This window comes from Phocoena sinus, chromosome 6 (genome assembly GCF_008692025.1).
Source record: "Phocoena sinus isolate mPhoSin1 chromosome 6, mPhoSin1.pri, whole genome shotgun sequence".
NCBI lineage: Eukaryota > Metazoa > Chordata > Mammalia > Artiodactyla > Phocoenidae > Phocoena > Phocoena sinus.
In genome coordinates this window covers 17,705,272-17,727,221 of record NC_045768.1, presented here as the reverse complement: position 1 = coordinate 17,727,221, position 21,950 = coordinate 17,705,272, and the positions used below count along the sequence as shown (strand labels likewise).

Here is a 21,950-nt window from a genome sequence, read left to right as displayed (position 1 = left end):
ATTTCAACAGCTAGTTCAAAAGGGTGTTGAACAGATGGCAGTCATAAAGCATGTGTGTGTGAGAGAGAGAGAATGTGTGTATGCATGTATATCTGTGCACACGCATGCGTGAGCTTGTGAATAAATAAACAATTACAGCACTGCACTCGGCTGCCAGCAAAAATCCAGAGAGATCAAAGAGAAAGCCCTCATTTCCTTATTCTGGCCTCACCTGGCCAAATGTGTGCGCAATCCTAGCTCTCTAACAAAACAAGTCTTAAACCTTATTTTATTGTTTGTTTTCTTCCTAACATTGAATTTTCCTTTTTCTTTTTTTAATTCATGGAAATTAGAAGCAACTAGCATTTATCAATACTTACCATGTCTCAAGAACTGTACTACATTTGACTCTCAAAGTAGCTAACGAAATAGGTGTTATTTTCCCCATTCCACAGATAGGGAAACTGAGACCCAGAAAGGATGGCGACTGGCCCTAGATTTCTCAATGAGAAGTGGTAGAAACTGAAAGCAGAAGCCAGGTTTCTTTGGGGAAAAAAAAAATAGCCCACGCTCCTTAATTCGGCTTGTAACCTCTAAGATAAAGTTCAGTCAAGTAGACTGAAATTTTCAAATTTGGTCCAAGTTCACTTTTGAGATTGTTGAGACATAGTAAAAGTGGCATGGAGGCAAAGAGATGAGGTTTCTGCTTCAGATATCCACTGCCAATCATCTACAGCATCAATTAATCATACACATTTTAGAAGGCTTACTATGTACTCAGCTAGTCTCTAGAACTATGTAAGACCACACGGTTCTCAAAGAATTAACATCAGAGTTGAAAAGTTAGAACATGTATATGATACATGTTTTACATACACATACAATTCAATTCAGTGAACACTGAACATTTATGTACGTCAGGCACTGTGGAAGGATACCAAATTATAAAGACATAAGAGTCATTATCCTGCTTCTTTAAAGAAATTGTCCACTGAAAAATTCAAGAAGTGGATGGTGGAGAGAATTAAAGTCAAGTAGCACAAGGAAGAATTAGAAGAACCTGTAAAGATGGTGGCAGATATGTCATTATCTTCAAACTTCTGAATGGCAGCAGGAAGAAGAAGGGGTAATATCTCTGTGGGGTGTCCCCAGACCATGAACTAAAAAGAAGTTTCATCTCTATCAAAAAACAGGAACTCTTGGATCAGAACACTGGTTCCTAGACAATCAGAAGGAAGAATCTTGGATTTCCATTTCTGGACTGGATGGAGAAACAGAGACTAGATTTATTTACCCTACTACCTGAAACATGAAGGATTTTTTTAAAAAGAAAAGAACACACAACAAGTTCTCAAACTGGAAATCTGGCAACAGAGGACAGAGATCTTGAAATATGGAAAACAAATTCTGTGAGCCCTAAAATTTCTGCAGCTTCCTGTCTTCAGAGAGTTTCTAGGTCACTGCAGGGAGATGCCTGGAAGATTCCCTAAATTGAGAAGGCAGAGTCCTTAGTCCAGGGAGATGAAAGTGACTAGAGTTTATAGGATAGAGTAATGGAGAGGAGAGAGCTGTACAGAGAGAAAATTGAAGAGATCTGTGTAGGGTCCCCTTTCAATACTCAGCAAAGTACTGGTTAATGGATGTATGTAAGGAGCCTACCAACCCAAGAGGATTAGACAGAACAATGCCCATTGCTCGTACAGGGGCCAGAAATAGTGCCTATTCCTCCCAGTCACACTGGAAAATCTCATAATTCATGGGTCACTGTGTAGAACACACTGAAGGGTCTTGCCTCAGTAGTAGGGAATAATTAGCCCTAGACTAAACACTGCTCTGGGTCCATCTAAGAAATCTTAAAAGTAAGACCCAAAAGAATCAAGCTGTTTCCAAATAACTTAACTGTGGCCCAAAATAGAGTTCAAAAATATTTATAGGAATACAAAAGTACCCAGAACCCAACAAGGCAAACATCACAATGTCTGGCATTTAATCAAAAATTACCTGGCATGCAAAGAAGAAGGAAATTCAACACATAATGAGGAGAGAAATCAATCCACTTAAACTGACCCAGAACTGATACAGATGTTAGAATTAGGAAACAAGGACATCAAAACCATTATTATAACTCTATTCTATACATCAAAAAAGTTATGACATGCCACATACTAGCCAGATCCAAATTGAACTTCCTGGGACTTCCCTGGTGGCACACTGGTTAAGAATCCACCTGCGAATGCAGGGGACATGGGTTTGAGCTCTGGTCCGGGAAGATCCCACATGCTGTGCAGAGTAACAAAGCCCGTGCACCACAACTACTGAGCCTGCGCTCTAGAGCCCGTGAGTCACAAGTACTTTAGCCCACGTGCCACAACTACTGAAGCCCGTGCGCTTAGAGCTCCGCAACAAGAGAAGCCACTGCAATGAGAAGCCCGCTCACCATGATGAAGAGTAGCCCCCACTCAATGAAACTAGAGAAAGCCCACGTGCAGCAATGAAGACCCAATGCAGCCAAAAATAATTTTAAATAAATGTTTAAAAAAACAAATTGGGGCTTCCCTGGTGGCGCAGTGGTTGAGAGTCCGCCTGCCGATGCAGGGGACACGGGTTCGTGCCCCGGTCTGGGAGGATCCCACGTGCCGCGGAGCGGCTGGGCCCGTGAGCCATGGCCGCTGAGCCTGCGCGTCCGGAGCCTGTCCTCCGCAACGGGAGAGGCCACAACAGTGAGAGGCCCGCGTAACGCATAAAAAAAAAAAAAAAAAACAAATTGAACTTCCTAAGATGAAAATTACAATGTCTGAGACTTCCCTGGTGGCGCAGTGGTTAAGGATCCTCCTGCCAATGTGCCAATGCAGGGGACACAGTTTCGATCCCTGGTCCAGCAAGATCCCACATGCCCCAGAGCAACTAAGCCCATGTGCCACAACTACTGAGCCTGTGCTCTAGAGCCCACGAGCCACAACTACTGAGCCTGCGTGCCACAACTACTGAAGCCTACGCTCCTAGACCCCGTGCTCCACAACAAGAGAAGCCACAGCAATGAGAAGCTGGTGCACTACAACAAAGAGTAGCCCCCACTCGACACAACTAGAAAAAGCCCACACACAGCAATAAAGACCCAAAGCAACCAAAACTAAATAAATAGAAAATTACAATGTCTGAGTTAAAAAAAAAAAAAAAATCACTGACTAGATGAACAGTAAATTAGCTACTGTAGAAGGCAATGAAGACATAGCACTAGAAACTATCCAAAAGGAAACAAACAAAAAGAAATAATTTTTAAAAATGAAAAGAGCATCAGTGAGATAAAGAACAATTTCAAGTGGCTGAATACATATATTTTTAGAGTCACTGAAGGAGAAACAAGATGGAGAGAGAGAAAAATAATGGCCCCAAATTTTCCAGATGGGCTAAAACAGTAAACCCATAGATCCAAGAAGCTTAATAAACCTCAAACACAATAAACTGCTAATGTAAGCAAGACACAGGAGCAACATCTTTAAATTACTAAAAGAAAAATATGCCAATCTAGAATACTGTACCCAGACATAATAGCTTACAAAAGCAAAAGCAGAAAGAATTCATCATTAACAAACCTGAAATATAAGAATAAAATATATCCTTCAGGCAGAAAGATAATGAAATCAGATGAAAATATGGATGTACGCAAAAGAATGAAGAACACCAAAAATGTAAGTACATGAGTAAACAATAAAACTATTAATTAAATATACTTAAAGGATAATTACTCTTTTAGGAAAATAACAATGAATTATGAAACTTATGTATATGAGTAAAATGTATGACAATATAGCATAAAGACTTGGAGGAGAGAAATAAAAGTATACTATATAAGGCTCTTTTACTGTATATGAAGTGTTAGAATAGCACTTGAGGGCACACCGTGATATGTTAAATATAAATATATAAACCCTAAAGTAATCACTAAACTAACAAAAGGGTTATAATAAATCAACAAAAGAAATAAAATGGAATGATAAATACACTCAATCTAAAAGATAGAAAAAGAGAAGAAAGGAAACAAAGAAAACTGAAACAATAGAAAACAAATAGCACAATGATAAACTTAAACCTAACCACAACAATATCATACTAAGCATAAATGGTCTAAACACCCCAATGTAAAGATAACAATGTCAGATTGGATTAGGAAAAAAAAAAGAAAAAGAAAAGAATAAAGACCTAAATACACGCTGTCTACAAGAAACCCATTTTAAATATAACGGCACAAGTAACATAAGAGTAAAAAAATAAAAAATGGTAAATCATTCTAACATTAATCAGAAGAAAGCTGAGAAAGTTATATTAATATCAGAAAAAAGTAGATTTTGGAGCAAAAAATGTAACATGGATACAGACAACCATTTCACAATGATAAAGGGATTGATTCATCAAGAGAATATAAAAATTATAAATGTTTATTCACTTAATAACAGAGCTTCAAAATGCATAAAGTAAAAACTGATAGAACTATAAGAAGAAACAGATATATCCACAATCATCATCAGAGGTTTCAGTACCATTCTTTAAAGTATTGATACAACAAGAAGACAGAAAATCAGAAAGGATTTAGAAGACTTGAACAACACAATCAACCAATTTGATCTAACTAGCACTCATAGAAAAACTCATCCATAAATAGAAGAAAATACATGATTTTAAACTGGACACTGAAAACAATGATAGACCATATCCTGTGCCATAAAACCAGTCTTAATAAATTTAAAATGATCCAGCAACACCACTCCTGGGCATATATCCAGAGAAAGTCATAATTCAAGAAGATACATGCACCTCAATGTTCATTGCAGCACTGTTTACAATAGCCAAGACAGGGAAGCAACCTAAATGTCCATCAACTGAGGAATGGATAAAGAAGATGTAGTACATATATACAATGGAATACTACTCAGCCATAAAAAAGAATGAAATAATGCATTTGCAGCAACATGAATGGACCTGGAGATTATCATACTAAGTGAAGTAAGTCAGACAGACAAAGACAAATATCATATGATATCACTAATATGTGGAATCTAAAAAAAAAATTATACAAATGAACTTATTTACAAAACAGAAACAGATTCACAGAGTTAGAGAACAAACTTATGGTTATGGGGGAAGGGTCACGGGGAGGGATAGATTAGGAATTTGGAATTGACATATACACACTGCTATATTTAAAATAGATAACCAACAAGGCCCTATTGTACAGCACAGGGAACCCTGCTCAATATTCTATAACAATCTAAATGGAAAAAGAACTTGAAAATACGTATAACTGAATCACTTTGCTGTACACCTGAAACTAACACAACTTTGTTAATCAACTATACTCCAATATAATACAAAAATTAAAAAAAAATAAAATGATTAAAGTCATAAAAAGTGTATACTCTGATATAGTGGAATCAAATTAAAATTCAATGACAGAAAGTTATCTGAAAAATCCCCAAATATTTGGAAATTAAGTAACATGCATCTAAAGAATCCATGGGTCAAAGAAGAAAACAAAAGGGAAATTAAAAGATATATTGAACTGAACGAAAATGAAAACACAATTTATCAAAAATCTGTGGTAAGCCACTAAAGCAGTTATTAGGGAAAATTACTTGTCTTACAAGAAAAATCTCAAATCAACAACTTCAGCTACCACCTTAAAAATCTAGAAAAAAGAGGAACAAACTAAATCTAAAATAAGCCAAAGAAATTTCTTAACAAAGGTCAGAGTAGAAATCAATGAAATGGAAAACAATAGCAAAGGTAGGTGAAATCAAAGCTGATTCTTTGAGAAGATAAATAAATTACACAATCTTCTTTCCAGATTGATCAGAAAAAAAAAGAGAGATGACAGAAATTACCGATATCAAGAATGAGAATGATATCACTATAAATTCCATAAATATTAAAAAAATAATAACAGAATATCACAATTTTTTTGCCAGTAAATTTTATAACTTACACAAAATGGATAAGTTCTTTGAAATACACAAGGTACCAAAATCACTTAAGAAGAAATTCATAACCTGAATAGCCCTATATCTATCAGAGAATTAAATTAGTCATTAAAACCTTCTTACAAGAAAAGCTCCAAGCCCAGATTATTTCACTTGTGAATTTTACCAAACAATTTTTTTAAAATACATTACTAATTCTACCCAAACTCTTTCAGAAAACTAAAAAGGATAAAATATTCTGCAATTTATTTTGAGAGGCCAGAATTATCCTGACAGCAAAACAGACACAGGCATTACCAGAAAACTACTGATCAAAATACCTGACAAATAAGGATGCAAAAATGTAAACAAAATTTTAACACAATAAATCCAACAATATATACAAAAAGATAGTGCATCATGACCATGTGGGATTTATTCCAGGAATACAAGGTTTTTTTTTTAATCCTTTGAAAATGCATCAATATAATCTACCGTATTAACAAACTAAGAAACATAAACTATGATCATTTCAATGGACACAGAGAATTCAACATTCATAACAAAGATTCAAGCACTGTGCTGGGAGTAGGACAGACTGGCTGTGGAACTTTGGGAAGGTCACAGACACCTCTGTGGGATTCACTACTTGATCTATAAAAATGCGCCTGGTAATCATTCAGAGACTAATGTTAGCAACATGGCGGCCTAAGAATTTTCACCCCCACCCCCCCAACCCCCCCATCACCCCTCTAACAACCTCCATCAAAAAATCAATTTGAACCAATCCGAGTAATGGCATTGTGGGGACAATTTGAACCGAAAAATCAATTTGAACAGCTGTCCGTGCGCAGAAGTACTTCACAAGAACTAAGGTTTCTAGGTGAGGGATCATTGCACCTGGGTGAAGCACAAAACTAAGGAAAGATGCTTTGAGGAGGGTAGGAAAGATAGATTCACATTACTCTTATAACCTCTCCCCCACGCCTGAGCAGCCCAGTGCAGAGAGAGAAACCGTCCCTGTGGAAGGAAAGAGAAAAGTGAGACCAACTTCACTTTGCACTCCAGGGCCAGCTCCCATGGCTATAGGTGGCTCCCAGAAGACTTCTGTGTGCATCCAGGACTCTGGCTCATCCCAGCAACTGCTGTCTCCAGGGGCCCCAGCAGCTTCCATGGCACCAGGCTCCCAGTGGGCTCCCACGAACCCAGGTCTCCAAGTCACCCTGACACCTGCCAGCTCCGAAGGCCCCCAGGTGATCTACACTTGAACCCAGGTTTCCGGCTGGGGCCAGCACTAGGCCAACTACCACCAGCTCAGGCTTTTGACCTACCCTGCAACCAGGCTGGCTCCCAGGTTCCTGACACTCCAGCACTCCAGGCCTGCCCTCATGGCCCAGCCTCAAGGCCAGCTCCCTCAGACCCAGGCTCCCCGCCTGCCATAAGCCAGACCAGCCCTGCAGACCCACCTGCAGGATGTCACAGCCTCCTGTATACTCTTTAAGTAAACTTAAAGCACTCCTTAAGATCCACTTTCTGCATCTTCTCCTGCATGTCTGAATAATTTCCAAATCCTCTTCCTTAGCATGAAAGACAACTATCTCAGTACATCTCACTAGAAAAGACAATTCCTTGAACTTCTTTATCTCAGTCCCAGAGATAATATATTTACAGATCAAGGTCTTCAAAAATGTAACCTGTAGGCCTTCCCAAGTAGAAACGGGTAAATCCTTTTTTGAATTAACTAACACTTTAGTATATGACTTTGTGGATCCAATTTAGAGAATCAGAAATCCTCTACAAGTACAATTTGCTACCTTCCCCTGTAGAAAATCATACCAAAAAGCACACAGGTGTGGGAACTAGGTAACAAACACCAAACAGTGAAACTTCCCAGTGTCTTCCCAGTTCAGAGGACACCAAGTCTCCAAAGGTATTTAGAAAATCCCAGTTTCCCTCCTCTGTCACACCATCTCAGCGAAAGAGGAAGTCTTGAACTTTCTGCTCACCTGTGTAGAGGTCCGTATCTGTGTATTCATCCACTTTCTTGTGCTGCAGAATATAATCAGAGACCTTGGTCCCAATAGCTGGCTGAACATCTACCCACTCCAAGGAGACCACGGTGCTGGAGGGCTCTACTGCTGGGGAGAGCCGCAGCCTAGGGGGGTGACAGGGAAGGTTGTTTGTTTGCCAGCCAGTACTGTCTGGGCCCCAAGAGTTTGCACAGGTCAAGATTAAAAGCACAGGATTCAGTCTGGCTTCAACCCACCACCATACCCCTTGTGTAGACTTAGGCAATTAATTATACCTCTTTCAGCCTCTGTTTCCTTGTTCATAATGGGGACAAGAAAGAGCCACCTTTTGGATCAATGTGGAATCCAGTAAATTGATCCAAGTACCTAGTGTGTGCTCACAGCAAGTTGATTAGCTTTCCATTTGTTTAAACTATATTCTCAATGATGCTTCACTGTCAATTAAATTGGCAGTGCTTTCAAACACAGTCATCTGCCAACCTCTCTGCCATTCTCTTCAATCCCCCCAGTATATCAGTCAATGCTTTAATATCAATACTCCCTCACAGCGGGCAGGGATCCTGGGGAATCCTTTTACAAAGCAAGAAATAACAGAATGTTTGAAGGTGAGAACTGGGGGGGGGGGGGGTCCTCTGAGAGAGGGAAGGGCAATCCCCCCATTTCATGGAAGGTGAAAGCAAAGCCCAGAAAAGGGGATGATCTGCACAAAGTCACACAGCAAACTGGGGACAGAACCATGATGGTGACTTTGCTTGTCCCCAGCCCAGATTCCTTCTCTCTTTCCACTATACCCACTAACTCTGCAAGGACTGTCTTACAATGGACCCTCAGTATTGGCTCCTGCCCAGACCTCCTCCACTCATCACACCACTCTCCCTCTTAATCACACTGCCCCAATCAAGAAGACCTTCCTTTACTTCCTCAAAGGGTGAGTTTCCTGAGTCAGGGCTTTCCCATGGGCTCTGTGTTTTTCCTGAAACATGTCTGTTGCCATTTGCTGCCTGGCAAACTCTGACTCTAATTCAGGTCTTCTCAGAGAGGCTTCCCAGACTATCTCCCTCTCCTCCAACTAAAGCATCCCCTCTTTGTTCTGTCCATTAGCACATCTTTGTTTTTCTTTCATATTTTTATTATTTAAATGTTTAAACGGTATCATGCTTTCCTGTTTTTGCTTTGACATCTGTCCCCCTCACTAAACGGTCAGTTCCCTAAGTGCACAGGCTGTGCCTGTCTTGCTCATTTATGAATTCCCCAATGTCTGACACACAGCAGGTGTTCAAAACTTATTTGTTGAATGAATGAATAATATAAAGTTTCTTAGAAAAGGTCCTACACTTTCTTTATCTCAGTAGTCCCAGTGGTCAACACAGAACTGGCAAAGCAGTAGTTAGTGCTCGGTAAACCTTTGCCGAATGGATGAGTGAAGAAAAGTAATGATGGCTGGCTTGGTGCTATTAAAATAGCACACACTGCAGTGTTAAGTGTCTACCCCCGAGCCACGATTCCATTCTGCCAAAGCTCCCTGCTTTCTCAAAGAAGGAGGTAGGCCCCCAGAGACTTCAGGCATCTGGTGAAGCACCTTAGGAACAGAAGCAAGCCATGGCCTGCACTGGAAGGACAAGAGTATGAGTCCATGGAAAGGGGTGGCCAGAGGAAGAGGGACCATACATACGTACACCGGCTGCGGGAGAGGGCTGCAGTTGGGGAGCCCACTGGCATCAAAGGCGCTGAGGTCACACCTGCACCAGTCATCGATCACGTCCCCTTTCCCTGAGCACCAGTAGGAGCTCATCAGTGCACTCTTGAAGGCCTGGAATAAAGGAGGACAAAGAGATGATTATGACAATGGTGAAGAGATGGAGAGTGAAGGTCCCAGTGGCCATGACAGTCACTGACCCAAGCTTCAGAGGAGCTCTCCTGGGCACAGGACACCATCTCTTGCATAAAGCCCCAGCATTCTACCACCGGGTTCTTCTATTTTGGGCCATTCTCCACCCAACAGCCAGAAGGATCACTGAGACAGGATAGTAATAGCATCCACTGAGAACCTCCCCTGGGCCTGACACTCTGCTCTAAGTATATTAACTTATTTCATCTTCAGTACCTCACACGATAGCTGTAATAAAAATTATCATTATTTCCCATTCTACAAACTGAAAAACTGGGGCACACAGAAGGTAAGTAATTTGTCTGAGGTTCATAGCTACTAAGTGATGGAACTGAGATCTGATCCAAGACAGTCTGGCTCCAGACCCTGCCCTCCTTAACACCTTGCCACACTGCTTCTTGTAGAAATCTGACCACCTCACCACCCTGCTTTGAAACCTTCAGAGGCTCCCCATAGCCCTCAGGATAAAGTCTAAACTCCATGCTTTAGCTCCTGACCACCTTCTTAGTCTCATCTCTCACCACTCCTCTGATTTTCCTTTGCATGCTAACATCCACCCTCATGCAACCATTAACATTTCCACCAACAGTGAATTCCTGCTTATGAAAAGTGTGCTCTAAATCAGGAGACAGCAAAGTGTTTCTGCAAAGGACCAGACAGTAAATATTTTTGACTTTATGGCCAGGCAGTCTCTGCCACAATAACTCAACTCTGCCTTTGTAGCATGAAAGCGACACAAATTATAAATAAGTGGGCATGTTTGTGTTCCAATAAAACTTTATTTACAAAGACAGCCGACAGGCTAGACTTGTTCTGAGGTACATTGTTTGCTGACCCTTGCTCTAAATGATGATTTATTGATTGATTATTATTATTTTGGCTGTGTTGGGTCTTCGTTGCTGTTGCGTGGGCTTTCTCTAGCTGTAGCGAGTGGGGGCTACTCTTCGTTGTGTTGTATGGTTTTCTCATTGCGGTGGCTTCTCTTGTTGAGGAGCACGGGCTCTAGGCGCGTGGGCTTCAGAAGTTGCAGAGCGTGGGCTCAGTAGTTGTGGTGCGCGGACTCTATAGCTCAGGCTCAGTAGTTGTGGTGCATGGGGTTAGTTGCTCCACAGCAAATGGGACCTTCCCGGACCAGGGATCGAACCCGTGTCCCCTGCATTGGCAGGTGGATTCTTAACCACTGTGCCACCAGGGAAGTCCCCTGATGTTCTATTTAATTGCAATGTGCTTCATTGTCTCTCTCTTTCTCCCTCTCTCTTTTTTTTTTTTTTTTTTAATACATCCTGTCCTCTCTACTGGAATACTCAACCCCACCCCCACCTTGGAATCCAATTCACTCTTTTGGTCTCAGATGAAACCTTCTTTTCTATGGGAACCCTACCTTGACTTTCTTAAGCCTGTAATCAGGCTCCCCTTCTGGACACCACAACACACTAGACCACACCTAATCATCACATTCCCTTGCCTATCTCACCCAACAGACTTTGATTCCACAAAGGGCACAGGCCATGCCTTGTTCACATGAGTGCTCCCATGGGACTGAGAACACTTATTCAGTCAATATTTACTGAATAAATGAACAGACATTGAAAAACTGATCACGAGGCTGAGGTTCAGATGTGCTTTATGCTTTCGTCACTCCATTTACACTGACATTTCAAGGCACTGGGGATTCAAAATGTTTGACAGCTCTTTTTCAAACTTGGGGATTCCAGAGAATGTTGATCTCTTACTCCTTTGCCAGGTAACAGACTACCTGCTTGCTTTCTTTTTTCTTTTTTTTTTTTTTTTACTTTCTGTGTACTTTTCCAACTAAAGCTTCACAAAACCTACTACCAAGGACACTTGATTACCCAGGTGACACTTTTTCCATCTTGCATTTTTTTGGTTGTTCTTTCTTTCTTTCTTTATTTTTTGGCTGCACTGGGTCTTTATTGCTGCATGTGGGCTTTCTCTAGTTGTGGCGAGCGGGGGCTACTCTTCGTTGCGGTGCGCGGGCTTCTCATTGTGGTGGCTTCTCTTGTTGCAGAGTACGGGCTCTAGGCACGTAGGTTTCAGTAGTTGTAGCACACAGGCTCAGTAGCTGTGGTGCACAGGCTTAGCTGCTCTATAGCATGTGGGATCTTCCCAGACCAGGGCTCGAACCTATGTCCCCTGCATTGGCAGGTGGATTCTTAACCACTGTGCCATCAGGGAAGCCCTCCATCTTGCATTGTTGAAAAGACTCAAGTACAGCATGTTTGTGTAAAGTGGGTCTGGGGTCTGCCTCCTTAGCTACTCAGAACACAGATCTAGAAGGAGAACGTGTGTATCAAGGACACTACTGTGTAAGCCTCCAACACATTCCTCTCAGTGCCTCTGATGAGAAGGCTCCAGTTATTCCTGCCATATGTCCTTACTCATATCCTCTCCAAGGGGTGAACAAATGATCCAATTTCTCCTGAATTAAGAATAGTGACCCAAAGAAATAAAAAGAATTATAAGAGCTAATGTTCATGAAGCACCTAATTATACAGTGGAATGTACTTTAAGGGCATTAAAGTGTCATTCTCACAATAGTCCTGAGACACAGATACTGTGATCTTCATCTACAGGTGAGAACTAGAAACCGGAACAGTGAAGAAATATTCCCAAGATCACATAGCAAGCAAATGATGGAAGCAGAATCCCAACCCAGATCTCTGTGACTCCCAAGCATAGGTCTTTTCTATTTAACCACTCAGGACAGTGGGGTTGACTCCAGGTAGGATTGCCAGATTCAGTAAATAAAAATACAGGATGCCCAGTTAAATTCACGTTCCAAATAAACAACTTTTTTTTAGTATAAATATATCCCATTCAGTGTTTGCATATAAATTATGTGGGCCAGAGTCTGGCACACAATAATAGCACTGTTCTTACTACAAGTTAGAACCTAGGTTAGGAACAACATAGGTTCTCCTACTGGCACCAGAGGGGGCACTCTCATGAGGGCAGAAACCAGATGGGATGGGTCATGCTGACTGACAGACTTTCTTCTCCCTCCATTTGCCGGCTCCCTCTGATTTAAATTAACATGTACAACTGCTCGTGGTTTAAGATTCTGTAACATCTCCAGCTAGAGCTAAGGGCTTAATTATCATAATGGTGAGATCCAGGGCCATGGATGAAAGTGACACAGATGGTAAGAGATTGCCTTGGACTCCAGCAAGGGGAGGAGAGAGAACATCCTGTTTTGTGTACGTGTTTTTGTTTTTGCGTGTGTGCGTGTGCGTGTGTGTGTGTGGTTTTTGTAATCAATAGTCACTGGAGCTTGTGAAAAACAAAACAGGAAATCTCTCTGGACTTTGTGAGTTTCACCATCCAAGCAGCTCTTGGGAAGAAACATTGCCTGTGAGTCTCCACATCCACTGGCTCTTTCCCAAACCCTGAGGAACAGAACAGGGACTGCAGCAGTGGCCAGGCAAACCGTGGACAGAGCTCAAACACACCCTGATAAAAGGCCTACATCAAACAGGGAGCCCTCGCAAGGCAGCAGAAGCCAGCATGCATCCGCTCAGGTTCACTCTTTTCTTACATCTCCAGTCCTTGCAACACTCCATCCCGAATCCAAAGAGATCCCAAGGGAGGAACAGCATAGAATGTTCCAGCTTCCAGGGACTCCATAAATCATCTAAGTGAATCTGTTTTACAGATGCACATACAGTGGCCCAGAAATGCTAGTTGGCTGGCCCAAGGTGATAGAGCAACTTTGTGGTGAAATGACTCTATTCCTCCATTTAATCCTCAAAATTACCCTTTGAGATGGGTGTCCTATTCCCATTCACAGACACATGGATGAGTAGGATTTGAACTGAAGTTCGTCTGAATTCTGGCACCCTGGACTTTCCCAGGTCACACAGGAACTATAAATGCCAAGATTTCATCCAAAACATCCTTTTCAGCTGTTCTGCTTGTATCACGTGCTTATGTGTTGTTTGTTGTGTGCATGTGTGTGTGCCTGTGTGTGTTCTCAGAGGAAAATGAAACCTTACACTAGAGGCATTGTTGACTCCTAGCTTTTGAAAAAGTGAAGGCACTTAAGAAACAAATCCTGTACTTAATACAGGGCTAAGGGCTACATTTGCATGGTCATTGGTTTTCATGACAATGAAGGTTTGCATTTCCACTACTAGTGAATGCTTCCAACTTCTGGCTAATTAGCTAGCAAACCAAGCCCCTCAGGATGCAAAAACAGCCACAAAAATGTTAAGCAATCAAAGTAAACTAGGATTTATTCTTGACTCCACTGTTACTTCCCTAATTGAACTTTGCATAAGTTGTTTCTCTAGTTAAGCCTCAATTTGTCCATCTGTAAAATGAGGACACAGAAGTTTTAGTTCAGAGGGTTTAATTAACTGAATTTCCTCCTCCATACTACATGCCATCTAGATGCTGAGAAAGACGACGGACAAGACCCAGTCACTAACTTCAAAGGACTCACAGTCTAGTGATGAAGGCGCACACAATTACAATTAATATGGTTGAAATGCTGTGAAGTAACATGCAGGAGGTTATGGGAATACAAAGGAAGAGGACTTTCCAGCTCTAAAAGCTTTGACAATGTCTTGGGAATCTTAAACTTCAAGTTAACACTCCGTATTTGATTAAGATAGATTCTTGGGACCATCTATACAGAATGTCACTAAGCCTACGAATTAAATTCCATACTCTATACTTACAATGACTATTTTTTACACTGAAAAATTATACTCAGGGGCTGACACCAAATCTGCTATTTTTGATACGGAGATGGTTCTGCTTTGTATAACCAAAAAGATGCCCTGAAGTCCTCACTCAAAGCTTCATGAATGTGTTATCTTCAGTACTAATAAGCTTGGTCAGGTGGTGCTCAACCCATACCAATTGAGGAGATGAAAGGCCCTCTGGAGAAAGAAACAGATTACCTTTTTGCCACCAGGCTTCCTTTTAGTACCTAACACAGTATCTAGCAGATAGCATAAGTCAGCCAATATTTGTTAAATTGAATTAAAAATTCACGTGGAATGCTGAATGAAATGAACCAAGTTTATAAATGACATCATAAAGCCAGGAAAGTGTGTGTGTGTGTGTGTGTGTGTGTGTGTGTGTGTGTGTGTGTGTGATGCTCTCCGTCCTCAAGATTACTTGTATCTCCCACATCAGTGAAGGGCACTCCCGTCAATTTGGTGCCTCCAGACAGAAACTGAGGGTTACCTGGGCTCCCCCCTCTACCTCATAACAGGTTTCAAACCAACTTCTCTCCCCCGGCCCCATGGCTGTCTCCTGGGTGCAGGTTAGTAATGCCTCTTCTCTAGGCAATTGTCATAGCCCCTGGACTGGCCTTCCAGCTCCAGTCTTTTCCAGCACATCCTCTCCCAGCTTTCTAAAACATCACTGCCTATTCCACCCCCTTGCTTGCACCCCTTCAAATACTCCACCACCTTCTGATTGAAGCCTCTACTTCTTAACCTGATTTCAAAGTCCTCTTTGTTGTTCAGCCTGTGGCTTTTCTCCCATCTTCTCCTTACTGTTCCTACTCTGTGCACATACCATCTTATAGGAGCGCACTGCTTCATACCAAGCCTTTGCTCATGTGCCTTTGCCTAAAATGCCCTTTCCCCACTTATGTTTCCTTGCTGAAATCCAGGAAACTTTTTGTCCACCAGGACCCTGTCACTTGAGAGATTCCGTCTCTCTCCTCTCGTTCAATTTTTGCACGTCACAGTCCCTCGCAATTTGCTTGTTTATGTGTACTTCTTGCTTATCAGACTGGGAACTCCTCCAGGCCAAGGCAATATGTTTGATTCGTCTCTCTCTCCCCAGCTCCAACCAAAAGAGTCAACACATTGTAGGGTCCCCAAAATATGTGTTAAATTCCATAGATATATGTAATAGGATGCTCGGCCAAAGAATAAACTTGCATACTTGCTGGTTTTTTTTTTTTTTTTTTTCCAGCAAAAGAGATGACAGAAGTGCAGTTGGTCACCTTAAAAAGACTAAATTCCTTGATATCGTTGAAAAGGGGTCAGGGTGATGTATGGAAGTAGAATCCCTTTTGGAGGCATTTGGGATTACTGCTTGGAGGAGAGTAGGTTGATAGTTCTTTGCCCAGGAAGTACTTGGGTCTACAATAACATGCTCCTATGTTCCTAGAGAGAGATGGGAGGAAGGGAAGTGGGTGACATTCTAGTTTTGTAGGAAGACTAATTCCTGAGCCCACGCTGACCACATTTGATTGGTCAGGAGGGACTAGGATTGATGAACATATAGAAGGGTTGACGAGGACATCATAGCAGTGCTTGTGCAGAGGCAGAAATAGTGGTTTACAACCTGGCCTGGACCTCTCGGATAGGACCTACCTGAGCCACCTGCCATTCAGTCATCAGCACACCCCCTAGAGTGGCTATAGGAGATGCGAATCACTCATTGCCCTGGTAGTTACAGGAGTTGGAGACCAGGGGGCTGGAGCCCCCATTCTTCGGGAAAAAAATAAGTAATGCCGGTGTGTCCTGACAGTGAGGAGATTAAATGGTCATCTCGTTACAAATCAATGACTGCATACTTAAGCAGCATGTGTGAGAACATTTGGGAAGAGAAGTGGGTAATGTTAGTTGACCTAAGATTTCTTATTCCCAAACAGAGCAGGAAGGCAGGTGTGGTGACTTTAAAACATGACCCTAAATATCTTTGACATTTCCCTCACCGTGAGGTGGGATCCAGGTTCTCTCCCCTTGAGTCTGGGCTCTACAATTGCTTGATCAAAGTAAGTACGGCTGCTTCAATTTCTGGGCTCAGGCCTTAAGAAACTGGCAGCTTCCACATCATGCCTCTTGGAATGCTCACTCTTAGAGCCCAACCACCATGCTGTGAGGAAGCCCAGACCACATGGAAAGGCCACATGTAGGTATTCCAGGCAACAGACCCAGCTGAGGACCCAGCCAACAGCCAAGGTCATCTGCCAGATGGGTGAGCCACAGACACCTGCTGACTGCAGCTACATGAGGGAACCAAGTCAGAAGTGCCCAGCTCAGCCCCGTCAACCCCCAGAACCATTAAAGACAATAATAAAATTATCATTGTTTTAAGCCACCAATTTTGGGGATTGCGTAGGAATGAATAACTGGAACCGCAGGTAATTCACTTCTGAATAATCCTGAAAGATTACTTAGAAGAGGTAGCAACTAGGGAGCAGCTGATCAAAGGGAAGTAGACACCTTAAATTACATACTTATCCCAGGAGTTAGAGGGCTCTGAAGTGCATACACACATACTCATTGCCCCCGATCCCTGGCATTTCAGACCTGAAAGAGTCCTGAAAGGTGAAACTGGCCTTTACAACTTTGCACAGACTGAGGGGCCCAAAAGGAAAAGCGACCTGTCCAAGTTTACGACCACAAGAATCTGTCAGAAAATAAGCTAAGTTTTTCATATCAACTAACATTCACTATATAAGGCTGCTTACCTTTGGAACTGGCTTCAAGCCACTAATTTGTTATGCTTTTAGATAGGAAACAAACATAATAGCAACATTTACTGAGAGTGTCATAAGCATTTTAATACACATTATCTCATTCAATCCTGTCAATAGCCTTATGAAGCAGATTCTGCTGTTACCATCCCCATTTTACAGGTGAGGAAACTGAGGTCTGAAGGGTGAAACAACCTATTCAAAGTCACCCAGCTGAAAAGTGGTAGAACAAGGATTTGAACTCAGGTCATTTGATCCTACCATCACGAACAATATTCTCACTAACTAGAGGATATTAGTAACAGCACTTAACATTTATTGAGTGCTTACTACAAGCCAAGCACTGTTCTAAACACTTTATATGTATTCCTTCTCACAACAACCCTAAGTATTTTAGACATGTTAACTCATCTAATTCTCCCAACAACCTGTGAGGTAGGCATGATTGTTATGTTCCATTTTACATTTATGCCCAAGATCCTAGGGCTAGTGAGTGGCACAGCCAGGATTTGAACCCAGGGAATCTGGCTCTAGAGCCTGTGCTCTGAAATGCAAAGCCTCCGAACACCCAACCCATTTTTAAAAAAATGTTATTTATGTTCCTGATTCCCCCCACCTTTAGCATATACTGAGATTTTTCACTGTACCTAAGGGAATGGGCCAATGAAAATGCTATAGGTAACTGCCATTTACATTTAAGTCAAACGTGAGCAATGTTATATAGTTCAATGTAACAGAAGCCTCAGGAGTGAATAAAGTCTCACAGGAAGAGGCTACAGAGCTCAGACACAAGAATCCCAGGGAACGCTAACATTTTCTGCCTAACTTGCTGTGTGACCTCAGTAAGTCATTTACCCTCTCTGGGCCTTATTACCACCTGTATTTTCTTCAACTTGGACGTACATTCCACAGCATTGCTGGTTCTAATCATTTTCGGATTTGTGTTCTGGATTTTGCTTTTTCTCAAAGCTGTCCACAATTTTCTCACCCCCTTTAAAAGTTCTCATCCCAGATATACTGCCTGGGATTCTTAAAAATTCATGCCAGTAGGCAAAACCATGGGGACAGTAAAAGGATCAGTGGTTGGCAGGTGTTGGGGGAAGGGAAGGATGAACAGGGGAGTGCAGAGGATTTTAGGGCAGTTAACCTATTCTGTATGATACTATCATGGTGGATACACATCATTATACATTTGTCAAAACTCACAGAGTGCACACCAAGAGTGGACCTTCATGTAAACTTTGGACTTTTGGTGATAATGATGTGTGTCAGTTCACTGACTGTAACAAATACATTACCGTGGTGTGGGAGGACTCTGTGCGGGGGTGGGGAGTGTATGGGGACTCTTTGCACTTTACACTGGGATTTTGCTGGGAACCTAAAACTTCTCTTAAAAATAAAGCCTATTTTTAAAACTCCTGCCGGAACACTCTATGACATAAATCACAGCAAGATCCTTTTTGACCCACCTCCTAGAGAAATGGAAATAAAAACAAATATAAACAAACGGGACCTAATGAAACTTAAAAGCTTTTGCACAGCAAAGGAAACCATAAACAAGACAAAAAGACAACTCTCAGAATGGGAGAAAATATTTGCAAATGAAGCAACTGACAAAGGATTAATCTCCAAATTTTACAAGCAGCTCATGGAGCTCAATATCAAAAAAACAACCCAATCCAAAAATGGGCAGAAGACCTAATAGACATTTCTCCAAAGAAGATATACAGATTGCCAACAAACACATGAAAGGATGCTCAACATCACTAATCATTAGAGAAATGCACATCAAAACTACAATGAGGTATCACCTCATACCGGTCAGAATGGCCATCATCCAAAAGTCTACAAACAGTAAATGCTGGAGAGGGTGTGGAGAAAAAGGAACCCTCTTGCACTGTTGGTGGGAACGTAAATTGATACAGCCACTATGGAGGTTCCTTAAAAAACTAAAAATAGAACTACCATATGACCCAGCAATCCCTCTACTGGGCATATACCCTGAGAAAACCATAATTCAAGAAGAGTCTTGTACCACAATGTTCATTGCAGCTCTATTTACAATAGCCAGGACATGGAAGCAACCTAAGTGTCCATCATCGGATGAATGGATAAAGAAGATGTGGCACATATATACAATGGAATATTACTCAGCCATAAAAAGAAACAAAATTGAGTTATTTGTAATGAGGTGGACGGACATACAGTCTGTCATACAGAGTGAAGTAAGCCAGAAAGAGAAAAACAAATACCATATACTAACACATATATATGGAATCTAAAAAAAAAAAAGTTCTGAAGAACCTAGGGGCATGACAAAAATAAAGATGCACATGTAGGGAATGGACCTGAGGACACGGGGAGGGGGAAGGGTAAGCTGGGACGAAGTGAGAGAGTGGCATGGACATATATACACTACCAAATGTAAAACAGATAGCTAGTGAGAAGCAGCCACTTCCCAAGCCCTAGAGGGGTGGGATAGGGAGGGTGGGAGGGAGACGCAAGAGGGAAGAGATATGGGGATATATGTATATGTATAGCTGATTCACTTTGTTATACAGCAGAAACTAACACATCATTGTAAAGCAATTATACTCCAATAAAGATGTTAAAAAAAAAAAAACCTGCCAGTTAACATCTTCTCTGTAGAAGAGGCCCCACAGACGATGAGCATGTCATTGATGGTTTTTGAGGAAAGGGGGGAGTGGGATGAAGAAGAGAGACACCCCTATTACGCATTTCTTTACTCTAGGTCTGGTGCTGGAACATCTGTCTCTTCACTCCTATAAGACTCCTAGCAACCTGTGGATACGGCAGCTCTTACTGTTCCCAGTAATCCGTACAGATGAGCCAATGTAGGATCAGAGAAGAGATACCAGCCCAGGTGCCCCAGATTGAATGCAGCAGAGCAGAGGGCCTCTAACTCTGAATCCCAAGCTTTGCCCCCTGACCTCCCATACCCTACCCCTCAGTTTCAGCCTCTGAGTTAGATCCCCCCACTCACAAGGCCACACAGTAAAGCAATACTAATAGGCAAGGACCCATTTCCTTATGAGAAATTGTGCAGCTCAATCTATAGCTCTATAAATCACAGGAACGACACCTAATTTCCCCTGTCAGGATAAAGTTTGCTTTTCAAGCCATTCTCGCCTGAATGATGAGAGCCTGACAGAACAGCTTGTTAATCTGGGCGACAGGGGGAAGACGTTTAGGGGCAGCCAAACCCCTTCTTGCCACACTTACCTCTGCTAATGAAAAAAATATTAGAGAAATAAATATACAACCCACTGAGACGTTCCTACACAGGGCTCTGTCAGCTGTCTGTTTCCCAAGATGTACAGAGACAGGATGATATGGTTATATGATCCTCAGGCAAGGAGCTATTTTTCTTGTCAGTTCACTCCATATTTTAGCTCCCATCCATCTCACGTAGAGGATGAAGTGCTGGGTTTTAAAGCATTAAAAATAACAGGGAGCATTTTTGAGCAAACCTATATGCCACACACAGTGCTCCGTGTTTGCCATGAGGAGTTATTTCATTTGCACAGCAATGCCACGATTCAGTACCTCTATCACTCCCATTACACAGAAGATGAAACTGAGGCCTCAGGGAGTCTGGGTTCCTTGCCTATGTCACATAGCCAATATTTGGCAGAGCAAAATTCAAACTTAAATGTGTCAAATTCCAAAGCCTGAATGTTTTACCACTGTGAGCTAATTTAATCCTCATAAGCCCGTATATTAGGTTGCATTGTCTCCATGCAATCTTTGAAAAAGTTGAAACTTTAAAAAGATCTGGGGACTTCCCTGGTGGTCCAATGTTTAAGACTCCACGCTCCCAATGCAGGGGGCCTGGGGTCGATCCCTGGTCGGGGAACTAGATCCCGCATGCATGTCGCAACTAAAGATCCCCGCACACCGCAGCGAAGATCCCACAGGCCGAAACTAAGACCCAGTGCAGCCAAATTAATTAATTAATTGGGCTCGTGTGATCAGGTGACTTGCACAATGTCACCAACCTAGGGTGACTCAGATTCCAACACATCACCTCCTGCCACCATGTTTTTTGTTTTTTTTTTTTTTGCGGTACGCGGGCCTCTCACTGTTGTGGCCTCTCCCGTTGCGGAGCACAGGCTCCGGACGTGCAGGCTCAGCGGCCATGGCTCACGGGCCCAGCCGCTCCGCGGCATGTGGGATCTTCCCGGACCGGGGCACGAACCCGTGTCCCCTGCATCAGCAGGCGGACTCCCAACCACTGCGCTACCAGGGAAGCCCCACCATGCTTTTTACACCCTATTTTCCAGCTATGCTTTCTCACCTCTCACCTCTTACAAGCTATTTTCTCTCCTTGGAACACTCTTCCCCCATCTAATAATTTCCCCCACTGACCAGTCCATCAGCTCTCAGCTTGGAGACCACCTCTTGCAGTCCCTGGTCCCTGGGATAGACCCCTTCCTTTGTAACACATCTCTTCCCACCTTCCCCTATTACAAAACTTATTTTCCTGTGTTGTATTTTATTGTCTGTGTCATTGCTTGTCTGTCTCTCCTAACAGACTGTACAAATTGACGTTGGAGCCCTGTCTACTTTGTTTACCATTTAATCCCTAGTGCCTGACAGAGTAGGGGCCC

General features: G+C 42.2%; 1 protein-coding gene across 2 annotated transcripts in view; it reads right to left on the bottom strand.

The window, feature by feature from the left end:
- The window catches only part of ASTN2 (astrotactin 2), a 915,753-nt gene that overhangs the window by 147,547 nt on the left and 746,256 nt on the right, over window positions 1–21,950 (bottom strand). For both annotated transcript variants that reach the window (XM_032635679.1, XM_032635678.1), the window contains 2 exons: window positions 9,640–9,773; window positions 7,940–8,088 (listed from right to left, as the gene is read on the bottom strand). In XM_032635679.1, the coding sequence (XP_032491570.1) occupies window positions 7,940–8,088; window positions 9,640–9,773 (283 nt within the window). The remainder of the gene's footprint in view (window positions 1–7,939; window positions 8,089–9,639; window positions 9,774–21,950) is intronic.